The 17,258-nt window shown below is 48.4% G+C and overlaps 1 protein-coding gene across 1 annotated transcript; it reads right to left on the reverse strand.

Moving 5' to 3' along the window:
- Positions 1-886: 886 nt before the first annotated feature.
- On the reverse strand, positions 887-11,645 carry FZD5 (frizzled class receptor 5). The gene is made up of 2 exons (XM_037523937.2): positions 11,405-11,645; positions 887-11,117 (listed from the first exon to the last, which is right to left on the reverse strand). Exon 2 carries the CDS (start codon positions 10,876-10,878, stop codon positions 9,121-9,123), a length of 1,758 nt encoding a protein of 585 aa, XP_037379834.1. The 5' UTR covers positions 10,879-11,117; positions 11,405-11,645; the 3' UTR covers positions 887-9,120.
- Between the last annotated feature and the right edge of the window lie 5,613 nt (positions 11,646-17,258).

The raw sequence follows: 17,258 nt of genomic DNA on the forward strand, positions 1-17,258 counted from the left end.
AAGGAATTACAGGCAGACTGTAGAATTGGAATTAGTTGAAGATTTCAAGCAGTTAAGCAGAAACAAAATGGACCTAGAATTGTGCTTGCAGTAAAACAGGATAACTTAAACCAAGTCACATAATTTGACCTTAAACTCCTTTTTTCCTACTTAACATTTCAGTTAGAAATAAACCAAAGATCTGCAAGGTTTCTTGAAACTAAGACCCTAGCCACCAGCTCAAGCAATACTCAGAAAATCCTAGAAGTATTGCTATATTTTCATCCACTTTATTTCACTACCTACAGTCAAATCTTATCACTTTGTTGTTGATCGAAATGCTGACTAGGATAAGCGGTTTAACTAGAAGGGGGAAAAAAACCAACTTAATCATAAATCACTTGTTTTCAGGATAGTTTGCATCCTGTCATATACCAGTACATGCTGACACACGAATAGTCAAAGTTGTTTTTTTTTTTTTAGTTGGGGTAGGGGAGACACTGTACATGACTGGCTTCAAGAACCAATTGGGGCCTCCCCGGTGGCGCAGCGGTTGAGCGCTGGGTTGCGAAGCTGCCCGCGGCCTCTGCGGCGCCGGTTCGATCCCCGGCTGCTCCCCGGCCACCGGAGGAGGGGCCCACATGGCGCGCAGACCTCTCCTGCCGCCCGCTGCTCCCCTCAGCAGTGTACTTCGGTCCTTCTGCCTGCTCTGCTCCCCACTCTGGCTCTGGTGAATTCTCTCACCCTCCCGCGCTTCTGACTGTACCCAGTGCATGTGTAAACAGAACAAACAAACAAACAAATAAATAAATAAAACATGCCTCTATAAAAAAAAAAAAAACTTTAAAAAAAATAAAAAAAAAAAAAAAAAAAAAAAAAAAGAACCAATTGGTAGAATCATTAGAATCACTGAAAATGCTCTCTGGCTTTAATTCTAGAAGGCAATGCAAGCCATCTTAATGAATGGGAAATTGAGTCAACTTCGGGTCAGAATATAGGGGTCACTGAAAGGAAAAGGTTGACAAACGTGGGGTTGGAAACTAATCACTACTAGGATGATAAGGCATTTTTATAGGTATAAAGGTTATGTTCCCTAAAGCATTAAGAGCATGTAAGAATAGCCTACTAGCTCAATTCAAACTTCATTTTTTCACTATTGGAATACAGACCTTAATGAAATTTTAACCTGCAATCAAATGCTCTACCCATGAACTATGTCCCCTAAGTCTGGAACAAAGTAAATTCAATTTTTAATAGGTCTTCGTTAGAAGGAAAAGACAAAGGTCTAAAAAATGGTTCATCCCAAAAGAACATTTTAGGGCCCTGTGTGTCCGGTGAAAGAGGAATTATTTTTCATACCACATCAGATTCCGTCAGGGCCCTTTCACATTTCCTGGGAATGTGCCCATGTGCCCATACGTTATTGAAATCCAACAGCACTGAATCCTGGCTTCATAAAATTCAAGATTCATATCTTGGTTTAGTTTTCCTAAATCTATAAATATGCCAGTCCTTGATTTTTGAAAAAATGCTGACACCGAAGAGAAAAATGCTGACACCGGTATTTGCCAGGGAACAATTTACTCCATATTCAAGTTATGCAGTTTTGGGGGAAAAATTTTAGCAACAGCATGTAGATTAGCTAAAATCTTTCATCACCCAAGCCTTCTCCCTAACCGTATCCAAAGTGACTTAGTCTCACCCAGAAGTTGCATTCTTGAACAGAGCTACTTGGAAAAGTACTTGACAGCTGACAGATACCTCCCAGTAAATGCTAGTTTCTATACAGAATCTATAGTTTGCACTCAGCACCTATCAAGTTAAGGTTAGATTACCTAAAATTCTGTTACCACTTAACGCAGTAGGCCTGACCCTGAGCGAGCAAGCAACACAAATGATCTAGGAAGCTTCCTGCAAAGCCTGCCCCCATCCCTGGACACAGGCTCAATCTGTTTGGTTTCTGAGGCAGTTTCTACTGAACTTTTAAATGGGTTTGGCAATGAGACGATACGCACTTGATGTGAAATTTTAGTATCAGTGTGTGATTTAGGATCTCTAGGGTGCAGAAAGAGCTAGGAAAGTGAAAGTATACAAATTCAAAGGATCCTGAGTCATGAGAAAAGTTTAGCAGTCCTTTTAAAAGGAACAGGTTAGGTGATGATTGAAACTGCTATTGAGGTGGCCTAGGGGTTAAGTCTTAAGCACTATGACAGCTACAGTCTTGAGTTCCATCCCCAGCGCTGACCCACATGGCGCAGCAGACTTCCCCTGTCTTGCCCGCTGCTCCCCTCAGCAGTGTATTTTAGTGGATCTGCCTGTTCTGCTCCCCACTCTGGTGAATCCTCTCATTCCCACACCTCTGGCCTACACTCCAGCTCTACACAAAAACAAAACTGCTATTGAAAGGCGCGAAGTAATTTGAACCTGACTAGACAAATTTCAGAACCCAAGGTTCTCAAGACCGCCAATTAGTTTAGCTTTAAGCATCTAGTCATCTTAATACCCTTCTTAATTCCACTAACTTTCTAGCCCTCTCAAAGGTGGCCCCTGTATCTCACCATTTTTCACGGCTCTTGAGGGCCCAGGGTCACCTCAGTCTTCCCCCTCTGACCTTCTTCTAGTGTCCATTGTGGCTTGATGTTGGTTGCTATTTCACCCATCTCCAAAGCATTATTACCAGGTTCCAGGAAATACAAGTTTATTTCCAGGACATAAAAATTTACTCACAGGCTAACTAGCCCTTTAATCACCTATTTTGAACCCTCCTGTGTTTCTCAAAGTAGCTGAGAACTTACTGCACTTGCTGACTCCCCAGAGCCGCCCACACCTTAGATGAATCTCAGTCTAGGCAGCAACCCCTTCAATTCCAAAATTCGGTTCATCTGGCTTTAGGAGTAGAGGCCTTAAGGTAACCCTGTCTCCTTTAATGGCGGGGATTCCATCCCTATCTAAAATCAACCTTGTTTCTATCCCCCTCCACCAATTTATTCTCTTTTGCTTGAGAATTACATTCTTCTCCCCAAGATGGGGGTGGACAATTTGATTTTGCTCAGGCCTTTACACATTCTAGCGTTTCTCAAGATTCCTCTCATCAGCTGGAAGTGCCTATGAAAAATGAAGCTTCTCTAAATGTAATGTGGAATCCTGGATTGAATCCTGGAACAAATAAAGAACATTAGTGGAAAATCTGGGGAAATCTAAATGAAGTCTGGAATTACTAGTACAATGTGCCAATGTTGACTTCTTAGTTTGACAAATGTGCTATGATAATGTTAACATTAGGGGAAAGTGGGTAAGAATTATACAGGAACTCTGAATTATCTTCGCAACTTTTCTGTAAACCTAAGTTAATTCCAAAATAAAGTTTACTTGAGAAATGCAGTGGCTTCTTGTGCCCCAGACCTACTGAATCTCAATTCCTGGAGCTGAAGTCTGGGAATCTGCATTTTTAATAGGAAGTCCAAATAATTCTTATACGGACTCAAATTTGAAAAACCTAGCCTTCCAATTCCTTTTCCATCCTGTGCCTCAACAGCTGCTTCCTCCTTGCTTTACTTACCTTAAACTAATACAATCCCTTAGATCCCCTGAACCCTAAGATGTAAGTACTATTTCACACAAGAGAAAACCGAAGTACTGAGGTTGATGTGTCTAGGATCCCATCACCCATAGATGGTGGAACTGGAATTTGAACCCCTTGCCTGTCTGGCTCACAAGTCTACGAACGTAACTACTCTGCATCTCCAGCCATCCGTCGAGTTCCCATCCTTTACAGGATGTGACCAGGTAAGGCGCTCTGGCACTAAAAAGCATTACTAATTTCTCCAAGGTTCTAAGTCCTACAGTCCCTTTGCACCAGCTTGTGACTTTGCCCTTTGCCCACTTCTATTAGGAGGAAAAGCACATGAAAGTGTGCCAACTGGACTCCTGTACATGTAAGGTACAGTTTCTCTTCTGTCAGTATCCTGGTCAATTGTATTTTCTGTTTCTCAACTTCCCTAACTTACGTACAAGTCTAATGTGCATAGCACACACTTTGATTTAAATTACAGATTGATATCCTCTTACTAGGTTTGTCTTATTTTCTCCAAACATTTTAACCTCCTCAGGCCCCATCATTTCCCATGTACTTGTGCCTCAGCATTGCTGGAGAACGCTGACGCTGGGTATTAACAGTTGATGGCTGGGAGCCGGGTGGCTAATCTGCATTTCATCAAAACAGCGGCCTCTAGAAAGTACTGATGAGACCACCGCAGGTTGCTAAGCATCTGTCCAGGTTACCTTGGAAGTGCCAACTCCAGACCTGTCTATACCTCTCCTTTGGGTTCCCTGACTTGTAGCTAAAGCTTAATACCACTTGTGTATCTATGCTGAGTGAGGCAGTTTTGGGAGTTCCTGCCCCCAATCACACACACAGAATAGCACCACCGCTATTCAAACAGTTCTGTAGAGATTATAGGCAGAAAGCTGGTAAAATGGAACACGGTCTCCGGCAACGTCCATCCCGCGGGTTTGCCTTCATTTCTTCCAGTGAGTCATGAAACGACCACAGGGTCAGCAGAAGCCCATGCAGTAGATTCAAGTAAGTCGTTTTCATTAGTTCTGATGATTGGAATTTGTATTATTTTCTTATTAATAAAAATGTTGCCACTTGTATTTTAAGTACATCTGAGAACCTGATTATGAAGTTAGAATCCACGAATCTCCTCAGATACACTTCGAAAGGAGTCTCTCCATAAAAGCATGAGGAGAAAAACACTTGTACAGCATCTTTTTTTTTCTTTACCATTGCTTTAATGCACTTTAAAATTTATCTACATTAATTGGGAACAAAGAAACAAAAATAGACATTTCTTTGTTTTTCATAAATAACTACTCTTCATATTTAATAAAAATCTCAAACCATTATTTTACCTTCCCACAAATATAATACATACAAATTTTTTCTGAAATAAGGTCAGCAAATTAAGTATCTGGAGACTAACATAACCACAGACAATTGCTGTTCTACTTACTTCCAGGAACAAAACCAAACCAAAAACTTATCAAGATGCTCTGGGGTTCCTTTTGTTAGTGTTATGGATTCAGAATTGTAATGATCTGCCAGTAATAATTTATAGATTCAAGTTGATTGTCTACAAGTAAAATATCACCGGCTCTGGTTTGTGAGTTCTGAATTTAACACGACAGTGAGGATACTGCCCTGGCTAGGCACTATACATATGTGGAAATCATGAAAAGTACTGAATGCCCTGGACTCAAACTACTGACTCGGTATGTGCCTCATTTGGCTCAGTAATAAATTCACCAAACCCGTATCAAAAGTCACTAAATCTCTCATATATATAATATATATTATGTATATACATACCAACAACACATACACACTGTACATACAGTTTGTAACAACATGAATAGTGTCTTAAAATGATGCACCACAGACATTGTCCTGGCTGAAATAAATCCTGTAATTGTCATCAAGCTGCTAGCAGCTTTTGAGAAATGTGAGTCGGGCTACTTGCTTGCATCTTGCCTCCCCTTCACCCTGCTTTAATGTCTTGGTAGCCTTTTCTTTCAGAACCGCCCTCCCCAACCCAGGCCTATTTCTTTCCCAGGATCACTTGATTGGACTGTGGAAGCAAGAAAGGCCATAGAGGGGGAGCAGGCAATTCTCAGCCACTGCACCTCACACCTGCCTGGGTTTGTGATGTCCTGTCCTGTTTGCCACATTTGGTGTTAGAAAGCAGTTATTCAAAGCTTTGTCCCTTTTACCCCCCTTGGTCTTTCTGTAAGAGCACAAAAGTGAAAGAAGCCTCTTTAGCAGGGTAGCAGTTCATTAAAATATACAACTACATTTCCTAGCTCTGGGGTTCCCATTCTGTACTTGAGAGTGCAGGTCACGGATGCTGTTATTAAGGTTCGGTGTGGGATCCATGAGGTTTCCTCCCGGCAGCCGGTGTCAGGATTAGTGCAGCCCTGGCCCAGGAGGAAACAGCCTAATGAATACCAACTTTGAAACAGTGCTGTCGGCACATTATTTAAGCTTGTACATGCGCACAATTACACACAACACACACACACACATACACAGAGGCCTGTCACTGGAAACGGTCACGTGAAAATATGACAAAGGTTTACAAGGATAAACCAATAAGGCACCAAGAAAAATGATTTTCAGCCCATTTAGACAATCCAAAATGTGTGGAGGGAAAACATATAAAAAAAGACTTCCTAAAGCCTGATCAAGTGATCACTTGAGGTCACATGAGTTCCTTTTGACAACCTTCTAACTAAATCTTCACCCCCTTATCATTGCTTAAACCGAACCGTGAAAGAGCCAGCCAGGAATCTGCCCGCCAGACTAGACACTGAGCCCAGAATCCTCTCCAGCTTCACAAGGCTAGCTGTGATGTTGCTGAGCCACCCCACCACCTTTCTATAATTGCATAATAAAATGCAAACTGAGAAAACTGTGTGTGGCATGGAAATAGGGGGGTGACCCTAAATAAACATCCCACTATTCACCCTGGGTAGGGGCTGGGGTGGTTGATACTAGTAAGTTATACTAGTAAGTTAGGGAAGCAGGTGGGCTTTATTGTTGAAGAAGGGAAAAGGAGAGCAAGGGTGAGACCAAGAGACTGAAAACAAAGAGGTGACCCTAAAAGTTGGTTATGAGCTAGATCCCAGAAAACTTGACCTATTTTGCCTCTCCTTGGCTTCGTATCCTGTCTTAATTGTGTAATTTTTAAAGTATTTTTAGGTGTGTCATGTTCCAAAAAATGAAAAAAATATCTTTTGAAAATGAATCCAATCACTTTGATTCACTTCATCTATAACATTTAGACAAATTAGTCTTCCAATTTAGGCACGATGATTGAAGGTGGCAAAACACTCCTTGTATTTTCTGGGCAGACATACTAAGTGGAGGAAGAGGTCAAGGTGATCAGGAAAGGTCCTCATTTGAAAAATACAAGAGGAAATGGCCTTTAGACAGGGATCTAGTTCAAGGTTGTAAGAAACTTCTCAAGAGTAGTGAGCTGTGCAAAAAGATCTACAGCTATGTGTACTAGCTTTTGTGGAATCCACTGAGATTTTAATGTTGATTCAGAAGATGAGTGTGTAAGAGCAGTGCATTTTCACATGAACAGTTTTAGAGAGTGTAGTACCAGGCAGCTCCCCAACCAGCAAGTATCCAGCAAGTTCAGACTGCATTTATTTACTTACTATCCATGAAGTAAAAAATTGACCTGGGCTTTAATCTGTTTTTCAACTTTGGTATCAATGAAGTGCAAATGCCTAGACTTGCTCTTCTAGGGAGGCCTTCTTAAATTTCAATTGCTGTTGCCATTTTTTAGCTTCCTAAATATAGTCCCCTCTCAGTTTTGGTCATTGGTGTTTTACTGGTCAATGCACAGTCACCCCTTTCCCCAGTAATGGCCTCACACTCTTCATGAATGAATGGTTAAACAGATTAGGAAAAGCAAACAGAACTTTCTAATAGTAAAGAAACCTCTGTGTGTGTGTGTGTGTGTGTGTGTTCATCAATATATGGGTTTTCTTATATGAATGAAGGAATGATTAAACAGATTAGGAAAGCAAATAGCATTCTCTAACAGCAGTGTGAGTATGTGTGTGTGTGTGTGCTCACACTCATCACACTCACCACTAGATTGTCAGTAAAGGAGGAAAAGAAAAATAGATGAAGGTGGGGGTGGGTGAACAGCCTTCTGCTGCTGCAGCAGTAGACTGATCCCTGTATTAAAAGGTTGTGCAAATGTGTTAGGGGGTTCATTTGTTTTTAGAGACTGCAAAGAGCAGTTATCTTGCTGCTTTTGGAATATCTGGCTGTAAAATAGTCCAAAGTCCATGGACACCTATTTTCCCTCATTGCTGCAATGTTTGTTCACAGGTAGCCAGCCTCCCTCCCCCAGTTCAAGCACCTCATTCAAGGGTGGGTGTGGTTTCTAATCACTGCTCTCCAGGAGGGGAGGAGTAAGAAAAGCAAAAAAGACTGTTTAACATGATAAAGGAGGTAGGAAGGGGGTGGAGCAGATAAGAGAAGTGTTGGAAATTTACTTAATTACTGGAGGTATATCCATTTTAGTCCCTAACTCTAGAAAAGATTCCCCCTTTTAGCAGCTGTCACTCAGTGCTTCCAGAAGGGAGTGGGTTTACTTTTACCAAAATTCTAACAAGTTTCTTTTTTAAAAATTGGGGTCACTGAAGCTTATTAAGAACTACTTCTTTGGCATAAACTTGCCATCTTAACGGTCTAGAATTCAAGCTCAACCAAATCACCATCCCTTAGTTTCTCAACTATTTCAAATATTTATACTATAATGCTACCTCTAACTTATTCAAGACACAATGGCCTGCGCTGTTAGTAATGATTACAAGTTGGGGTGGGGGATGGGGAAGAGGGGTCCAAACTCCCGAAAGAAAGCTAGGATGAACACAAAAATCCCTAAAGCCTCCTTAATCTTGCTACTTGTAGGAGGCCCTACCCACATTATGCTCCCTCCCCCTCCTTGGGATGATTTGGGGTTTCCCCCTAACTTATATCCTTCTCCTAACTATGAACAGGTGGAGCAGCTCACCTTAAAATATCTTGGATACTTTAAGCAGTGGAAGGTGAAACAAGCTGAAAAAGCACACGGGACAACTTCCCAGTCACAGCAACCCAAACGTTCACTGTTCACATTTTTCTTTAAAGACACGAGTACAGGAAATATATTTTCCCAAATTAGACCACACAGTTCAAAGAAACCTGAACCAAGTGGAACTTCATTATAATGCCAACATTAGGACTGTAAAGTACCAAAGCAAAGGTAAATTTCGTTGCCAAAATGCAACAGTTAAAAATTAGGGGGAAATGCATATAAATTAAAAACAGTCCCCCCCCCCCCCCCCCCAAAGAAGGCAGTAAGAAACGCAAAATAGAATACTCGAGAGCTGGGCCCCTTTGAGAAGTCCTGGGACAGGGTTGGGGGGGGTCCCTTGAATCTGCCCCTCTCCCCTCCTCAAGTTCCCGAGGAGGGGGCGTCAGCACCACTGCAGGTAAATGGAGGTGACCCGGGCCAGCTGCCACTCAGCGCCCTCCCTCTGCAGGCCGGGCCCCTTGGGCTGCGGCCTGCCTGCCTGCTACACGTGCGACAGGGACACCTGCTTGTGGTAGGCGGCGGCGGGGCCCGGGGGCCCGGTCCTGCCCGTCAGCGCGGCCCTCGCCTCGGCATAGTCCCCCGCGGCCGTGGCGCCCCCGCTCTTGTGGCCCCGTCGCGGGCGGCAGCAGCAGCGGCTGGTGAAGCGCCGCCACGACTCCACCGTCTTGCCAGACCAGATCCAGACGCCCGACGTGATGCCCACCACGAGGCACATGAAGTACTTGAGCATGAGCACCCAGTACTCGGGCTTGGCGCGCGGCTGGCCGGCGTCGGGGCCGGGGCAGGCGCAGGTGAGCGCGGCCTCCCAGCTCTCGCGGTAGTGCTGCTCGTACAGGTAGCAGGCCACCACGATGCTGGCGGGCACGGTGTAGAGCAGCGTGAAGATGCCGATGCGGATCATGAGCTTCTCCAGCTTGTCCGTCTTCGTGCCGCCCTGCTTGATCACGCTGCGGATGCGAAAGAGCGACACGAAGCCCGCCAGGAGGAAGAGCGTGCCCACCAGCAGGTAGAGCACCAGCGGGCCCAGCACGAAGCCGCGCAGCGAGTTCAGGTTCTGGTTGCCCACGTAGCAGATGCCGGCCACCGGATCCCCGTCCACGGAGCTCAGGGCCAGCGCCGTGATGGACTTGACGCTGGGGATGAGCCACGCGGCCAGGTGGAAGTACTGCGCGTAGCCCGCGATGGCCTCGTTGCCCCACTTCATGCCCGCCGCCAGGAACCAGGTGAGCGACAGGATGACCCACCAGATGGAGCTGGCCATGCCGAAGAAGTAGACGAGCAAGAAGACCACCGTGCACAGCGCAGGGCCCGTCGTCTCGTAGTGGATGTGGCTGTGCTCGCGGCTGCAGGCGACGCTGGCGTGGCCCACGACCAGGCGCACCAGAAAGCCCAGGGACACGCACAGGTAGCAGGCCGACAGGAAGATGATGGGGCGCTCGGGGTAGCGGAAGCGCTCCATGTCTATGAGGAAGGTGGCCACCGTGGTGGAGGTGGAGATAAAGCACAGCACCGACCACAGGCCGATCCAGAAGGTGGCGAACGTGCGCTCGTCGGGGCTGAAGGACGGCTGGTAGCAGGGCACCGCGCAGTTGGGCACCTGGCCCGTCCGCACCTTGTTGTACAGCGGGTGCGACTCCTTCAGGATGGGCACGAACGGCTCTCGGCACTTGCACACCGAAGGTCCCCCCGCGGCGCACTCGCTCCCCGGAGCCGGCACCCCGGGTGGGCCCGGGAGGGTGGGCTTGGCCGGGACGGGCCTGGGGGGCGCCGTGGTGGCCTCGCTGTGGTTGTAATCCATGCACAGGATCTCGGCGTCGCGGCCCAGCACCGGGAGGCGGTCGCAGCTCATGCGCTCGGGCCAGGCGAAGCCGTACTGGCGCATGAGCGGCGAGCAGCCGGCTTTGGCGCGCTCGCACACCGAGCGGCAGGGCGGCAGCGGCTTGTGGTAGTCCGGCAGGCAGATGGGCGTGTACATGGAGCACAGGAAGAAGCGCAGGTCCGGCGAGCAGTGGATCTCCACCAGCGGCCAGAACTGGTGCACCTCCAGGCCCGCCTCGTCCTGCGTGTCATGGTTGAACTGGTTGGGCATGTGCGTCAGGTTGTAGCCGATGCCGCGGCACATGGGCACCGTGATCTCCTGGCACACCGGGGCCTTGGAGGCGGCCGCCGCCCGGCCCGCCAGCTGCGCCAGGAGCAGCAGCAGCAGCGAGGGCGGCGCGCACGGGTCAGGCCGAGCCATAGCCCCCTCCCTCCCCGCGCCCCCCGCCGCCCGCGCGGGGCCGGCACAGGCCGGGGAACCCGGGGCCGGGGCGTCCCTCTCCGCGGACTCGCGAGTGGCGCCCGGGCTGGCAACCTGTTGGTTTCTTTTTCTCTTCCAGAAACCCGTCCAAAGAGCAACTGTTGCGGCAGCGCTCGGCTCTTCGCCCCGCAGGGCTGGAGAGGGACCGCCGGGGCTCCGCTTCCAGGGAAAAGTACTCCCTAAAAAAAGAAGGTGTGGGAGAAGATTGCAGCCACTCCCGACGCGAGGGGCGGCCACGGCGCGGGCCCCGCGAGCGGTCTCCAAATCTGTAAGTGAACCTCTCTCCCTCTGCCCCCCGCCCCCACTCCTGGAACCAAACTACCGGCTCCCCACTGCCCCCTCGCCCCGCCTCCCTTTCCGCTGGGCCCTCCGGGCTGTACCCTGGCGTCGGAGCGCTCAGGCCCCCGGAAAAAGGCAGGGGGGCCGGGAGAAGAATGGGGAGAAGAGGGAAGGCGTTGGCTCTCACCTCCGCGGCTCCGGGGAGCAGCCGATCGCCCGCAGCCAGCTGAGTTCTCCGTCCCCGGGACGCTCGGCTCAGAAATGCGCCCGACGCCGGGCTGACACCCGGAAAGTTTGGCGACAGGCTGGGCACTCGAGGCGGCGGCGCATGGCAGCAGGTGGGGGCGTCTCAGAGAGGGGGGCGCCTCCCGATCGCCGCAGGCCGGCCCCTCGCGCTCGCCTCCTCCGGGGCCCCCAGCATGATCCGGGCGGGGCGGGGCAGGGCAGGGCAGGGGCAGGCCGTGCGCTCCTCCACGGTCCGGGCGCAGGACGAAGGGCAGGGCGCCGGCACCACCTGGGCGAGGGGAGGGCGGCGCGCGGGGCTCGGGGACCCGCCGCCTCACAGCCCCGCGAGCAGCCGGCGCCGGCCCCGCGGGGACTGCATGGTGCGCGCCCGCCGCCGCGTCCGGCCCGCCGCTCGCCTCCTCCCCTGCAGGGGGCTCCGCGCTCCAGCGCACTCCTGGGGGCGGTGGCGACGCTCCCGGGACGCGCCCGCCTCGGCTCCTCCCCCGCGCGCTCGCACCCTCTCGCCCACCTCCGGCGGGCGCCCAGCGGCTCGCGGCGACGGCGGGGGCGGCGAGAGTCACGGCCGCGGGCCGACTGGCCTCTCCCGCCCCGCCCGGGTCACCTGCCTCTAATGCCCGCCAGGAGGCCCCGCCCCGGCCCCGCCCCCTCGCGCCGGGGCTCGGTTGGTGGCCGCCTCGCCGCGCTCCCCGCGCCGCCCCGCCCACTGCCCCGCGGACCCGGCCGCTCCCCCCGCGCCCCCGGCCCCGCCCGGAGCGGGCAGCCGAGGCGCGCGGGCCAATCGCCGGCCGGGAAGCCGCGGGGGCGGGGCGAATGCTAATCAGCCTGCTCGAGACCTGGAGCGGGAAAGCCTGGCGGCGAGTCCCGCCCGAGCTCCCCGCCGGCGCCGGCCGCCGGGGCGCGTCTCCCCGGGATGCGCTAGCGCAGGAACCTGTGCGCCCAGGGCGCACCGGGTCTCCTCTCTGCAGTTACGCGTCCCTGCAGAGCCCGGCGCTTGTTTAAAGGGACTGCGCAAAGAATCGTTCTTAACCGTGGCACCTGTCTCCTCTCTGCGCTGTCCTCATACCGGGTGAGTTCACGTTCAGAGAAGAGCAAGGAGGTCCTGAGTCCCTACTGTGTGCCGGCCGGCGCCCCGGCCGTTGACATCCTCTTAGAAGGGCTCCACTTCTTAGAGCAGTTCTCTGAAGGAGGTACTCCTTGCACGCGAAGAAGGCGAGCGCTAGGAGTCTTGACCGAGGCAGCCAGGCTTCCCGAGAAAGCCAAGACTCGGGGGAGGCTTGTGCCCCGCCCTGTTCCGAGCGCCTGGCACACTGTAGGTGCTCGGTGGCAAACCCAAGATTGGGACCCAGGTAGCTGGGCTGCGGCTTGCACAGTTTTGAACGTTCCAACTCCCCGCTCACCCCACCCCACCCCCACCGCCGCCCCCATATACCACCGTGATCTCCCAGGCTTCAACCTTTATTTTGTCATTTAACCAAAGTATTTTGTGACAAGAACGTGCTTTTCTGTTTTGGGAAGGCTCGAGAGATGTCAGTCCTTTATCAGTCCAGATTTAAAATCTCAGGCAGTTCTGAAGTCGCCCGCAGAGGGAGGCAGCACAGACTCCCCGCTGAGTGATGTGCAGGGCGTGGAGGTCCCCCCACTCACTCCCTTGCCCTGTAGGCAGCCTAGGTGCGCACCCCGCGCGCCTCTGGGGACCTGGGGCGCCCTGAGCAGCCGGGGCCCGCTGCGAGACTTAATGGGCGCCGGGATTGCAGGGCACACAGTGGCGCTCTCTGAATGGGTTATTCTGCTGCAAGTGTTAAATGTCTTAAAAATGCCTCTTTTTTTACATGTTCTAATTAGGTTGGAAGACTGAGGTGTTTGGCATACTTGAAGTTCATTCACACGCTCACAAAGAGGGTTTGAATTGTTTCCTGCTCCTCCCCCACCCCCCTTCCTTCCACTGGGAAGAAGGCGAAAAAAAGGCCGGAGGGCCTGGAGACTTTAAGGGCTCAGGACTGCACTGAGGGCTGGGATAGACCGCGCTCATTGTCCTCAGTCTTGGATCCCATTTGTGGAGGCTGGGAGACTAAATTGCAGAATAGCCCTCTCCCTCCCGCTTATCAACAATGCCTTGTTGGAAATATGCAGAATGTGTGTATTCATCCCAAACCTCAAAGTTAAAAGAGACACATATATCAATCGCCTTACAAAAATCAGAACTATTAATAAAAGGTTAAAATGTACATTTTCCATCCCCTGGAATGCTACAGGTGTTCCTATGTTATCTCTTTTGTTTTTTTTAAATACTTGGCACTCTGGGTCGGCAAACATCCCAGGGTTGAAAGTAGTGGGAGTTGAAAAGCTATGGAATCACCGTCAAAAATAAAGGGAAGCCCTCAGCTGAAAGTATGTGCACCCTGCGAACTTGCCAAGGGAGGGCAGTTTCACTGGGTGCCCTTTACAAGGCGTGAGTATCACTGGGGCTGGACAAGTGGTAGCTAATGATAAAAAGTATTTGAAGTTGGAGAACGTTCATCACTCACATTGGAATTTGGCCAGAATATTTGTTTCTTTTTTTTTTTTTTTCACTTGGTTCTGACTCAAATGATGTTATCTGCTGGTTTGTAAATTCCTTAATCAATAGCAAAATGTTATTTTTGCTTGGAGACCTCTAATAATAGTTGTAATGCCAGCAGAACTCCGCCAAAACAGACCTATTTTATATTGTGTAGCTTTTCATATCATTGAATTTTTGCTTTTTTTTTCTTTAAAAAAAAACATCTATTACTTCAATTTGAAGGCAGTTTAAAATATGCTGACTGTTTAGCCTCTATTAGGCAGGGCACTTAATAATTCATTTACCTTAGCTAATTTAACCCTCATGATAGTATGATAGTCAGATGAAACTGGCACCACAATGACTTGCCTGAAGTTATTTATTTATTTTGTCCATGAAAATGATTGAAATGAAATGAAAATGTTCTCTTGAGTCATAATTTATTATTCAAGAAATTAATAACACTCAATTATGTTCAGATGCAGCTTTTAAGCACCAAGATTTTTGCCAGGCATTCTTTTCTATTTATCCATCCGTCCATCCATCCATCCATCCTTTCATGAAAAATCAACTTTCTGAGTTGAGGACACGTGTGCTTTATTAAACATATTTTTACAAAGTAAAAGTCATGAAGTTCAACTTAAGTTATTCAAGACATGGACAGAATACTGAGGATAATACTAAACATTCTATCTAGTGAGTATGTGATGTTCCAAAGTTTTGCAGTGTTGGTTTTGAATTTTGCATTAGAGAATAGTTACAATATTTTATATCTTACTAGATTTGTGTTGATTATCCACGTATTCTGCTGAGATACTTGAGAGTTCAACGCTACAGAAATGAGTGGACATGAAGACAATGTATATGCTTGACAATCAAGGCAGGAATCGTATGCTGTACCTAAACATCTTCAATAAATACTTTTGGAATAGGTGGTTGAATAAATGACAAATGAGATTAACTTGTTAAACTTTAGCAACTGGCACTGAATGCTCAAATACTGCTTACTTTACTTATGAGCTAGAGCTCTGAGGCTGACCGTCCCCTGTTCAATGCAGCATGAGTTCAAACCTTGGCTCTGCCTTTACTAGTTATGCCACCATGAGCAAGTCACCTGAAAGCTCCAGGTCCTCTCTCCTCCTCTAGAAAATGGAGAGTTAAAAATAGTTGTCTACCTCATAGAGCTGTAATGAAGAGTAAACAAATTTAGATGGCAAAGGATGTGCAACCACGTCTAGTATCCAATAAGTCTGGGTCTTACCTCTTTTTTCCAATTTTCTATATTTTCTTTTGTATATTAATTTAATAATGGAAAATTACATATTTAGATGTACTTTGTATATTTGAGTATACTCTCAGTCTGCCAGCTACTTCTAGTACTTTGACATCAGCTACATTTTATGCTAAAGCTAAGCTCATTTTATTTACGTACATCTGACATCAGCAACCAGCTTGTGAGTGTGTGAGGGGCCCAGTGCATGGACGCCCACACAGGCCTACACGAATCCCTCACGTTGCGCCTCACCTGTCCTAGAGCATTTCTGACCTATCCTCATCAGATCAGATACCTCTAGACAAGAAACCAAGACATAAGCAGAGGACTAGTGTGATGAGCCATTTATCCAGGCTCATAATGAGAATGCCTTGTTCACATTCTAAATGGAATAATTCCACTGTAATCTTCAGTCCTCTCCCCTCCCCCACCATAGTGGAGATTATAGAGAAGTAAAAGCTTCTTTCTTCCCCCTCCAGAGGTAATGGAAGGACTAATCTTTTCCTCATTGAGTAGTGGCTCTCAGCTGCACTTTACAACCCCAGGGGAGCCTTAAGGAACACTGATGCGTGGGCCCTGTGAAATCAGAATCTCTGGCTGAAAGATCCCAGGCATTGTTTTTTGGTTCCATTTGTTTATTTTTATTTTTATTTTGTTTTTTATTGTCCAGGTGATTCTGATTTTTAACTTGGGCTGGGAACCACTGACACTGCTTTTGGTATTTGTCTAGTATAGCCCCAAACCTGAATCTAAATGGACCTTGTGCAAAAAGGGTTAATCACGTCAGTGTGTAAAATGGAACAACTCAGGACAAGGTATAAAAAAAGAAGTGCATTCTAGGCTAATTGCAGGTGAGCCTGTTTTGGGTTAAAGAAAAATTATATAAAGCAACGGAATTGTGGTGTAGTGAATTAGCAACCATGATGGCTGGGATAACAGCCCTTGATGGGTAATGAGCGTTTCCAGTGCGCATGTGCTGAATGTACTAAGGATTATATATATAATCTCTTTTACCCCCAAGAATCCTAGAAGGCAGATAGTATTATCCCCATTTTATAAATGAAGAAACTGAGGCTTTAACAAGTAACTTTATACAAGGTTACACACTTTCTAACTTGTGTTTTCCTGATGCCAAAGTCTGTGCTGCCATTGATTGCAGGTTTATCTGTAGGTCCGATAGTGGAGGGTTCTGAGATCCACCAAATGGTAACTCTGGAAATAAACAACTTCTCTTGTTCCCTTAGCATCCTTTTCCTGGGAACCAGCTTGGTTCTTTAATTCTCTTTGGCCTCTTGTAGGTGGGGGCTAACCTACAGAAAGTGGAGGGCTCTGGATTAGTCTAGAATCTAGTGTAAGTCTAGTGTCATCCTGTTCCTGGATTTTTGCAGACCAGGCATGAGGTCGGGTACCCCTTAGTCCAGATTTCACAATCTTCCTGATATTGTGGCAGAGGAAGCTTCAGTTCAGTATAATTGATGTTCATGTGCTGTGAGCCAAGTGCTGGGACCAGGGATAAAAAGATGATGAGGCATGAACTTACCAGGCAGGGCATGCTAGAAGACCCGAGAAGACACCTAGCCCAGCCTGGGGTACAGAGAAGACCTGAACTGTGTCTGGAAGACTGAATATGAGTTAGGAGATCTGTCAGTCAGGTTTAGTCTAGAAAGAAACCACTGTAGTTGTTTCAAGCATAGAAAGATGTGATACTGCAGGGGTTTACAAAATTGTTGAAAGGACTGAAGGGGCAGAAGCCAGGGTCTTCCTCCTGACTCCTTTAAGTTCAAGACTTCACCATAGGGCCTCCCTGGTGGTGCAAGGAGTTAAGCACAGCACTGTGAGGCTATCAGCAGCCTCTGCAGCACAAGTGCGATTCCTGGCCGGCCAGGTAGCTAAGCCACATAGCTCAGCAGACCTCTCCTGTCTCGCCTGCTGCTCCCCTCAGCAGTGTCTTTCAGTACATCTGCCTGGTCTGCTCCCCACTCT

This window comes from Talpa occidentalis, unplaced genomic scaffold, assembly GCF_014898055.3.
Source record: "Talpa occidentalis isolate TD23 unplaced genomic scaffold, MPIMG_talOcc4v2.1 talOcc4.3, whole genome shotgun sequence".
In the NCBI taxonomy this organism is placed as follows: Eukaryota; Metazoa; Chordata; class Mammalia; order Eulipotyphla; family Talpidae; genus Talpa; species Talpa occidentalis.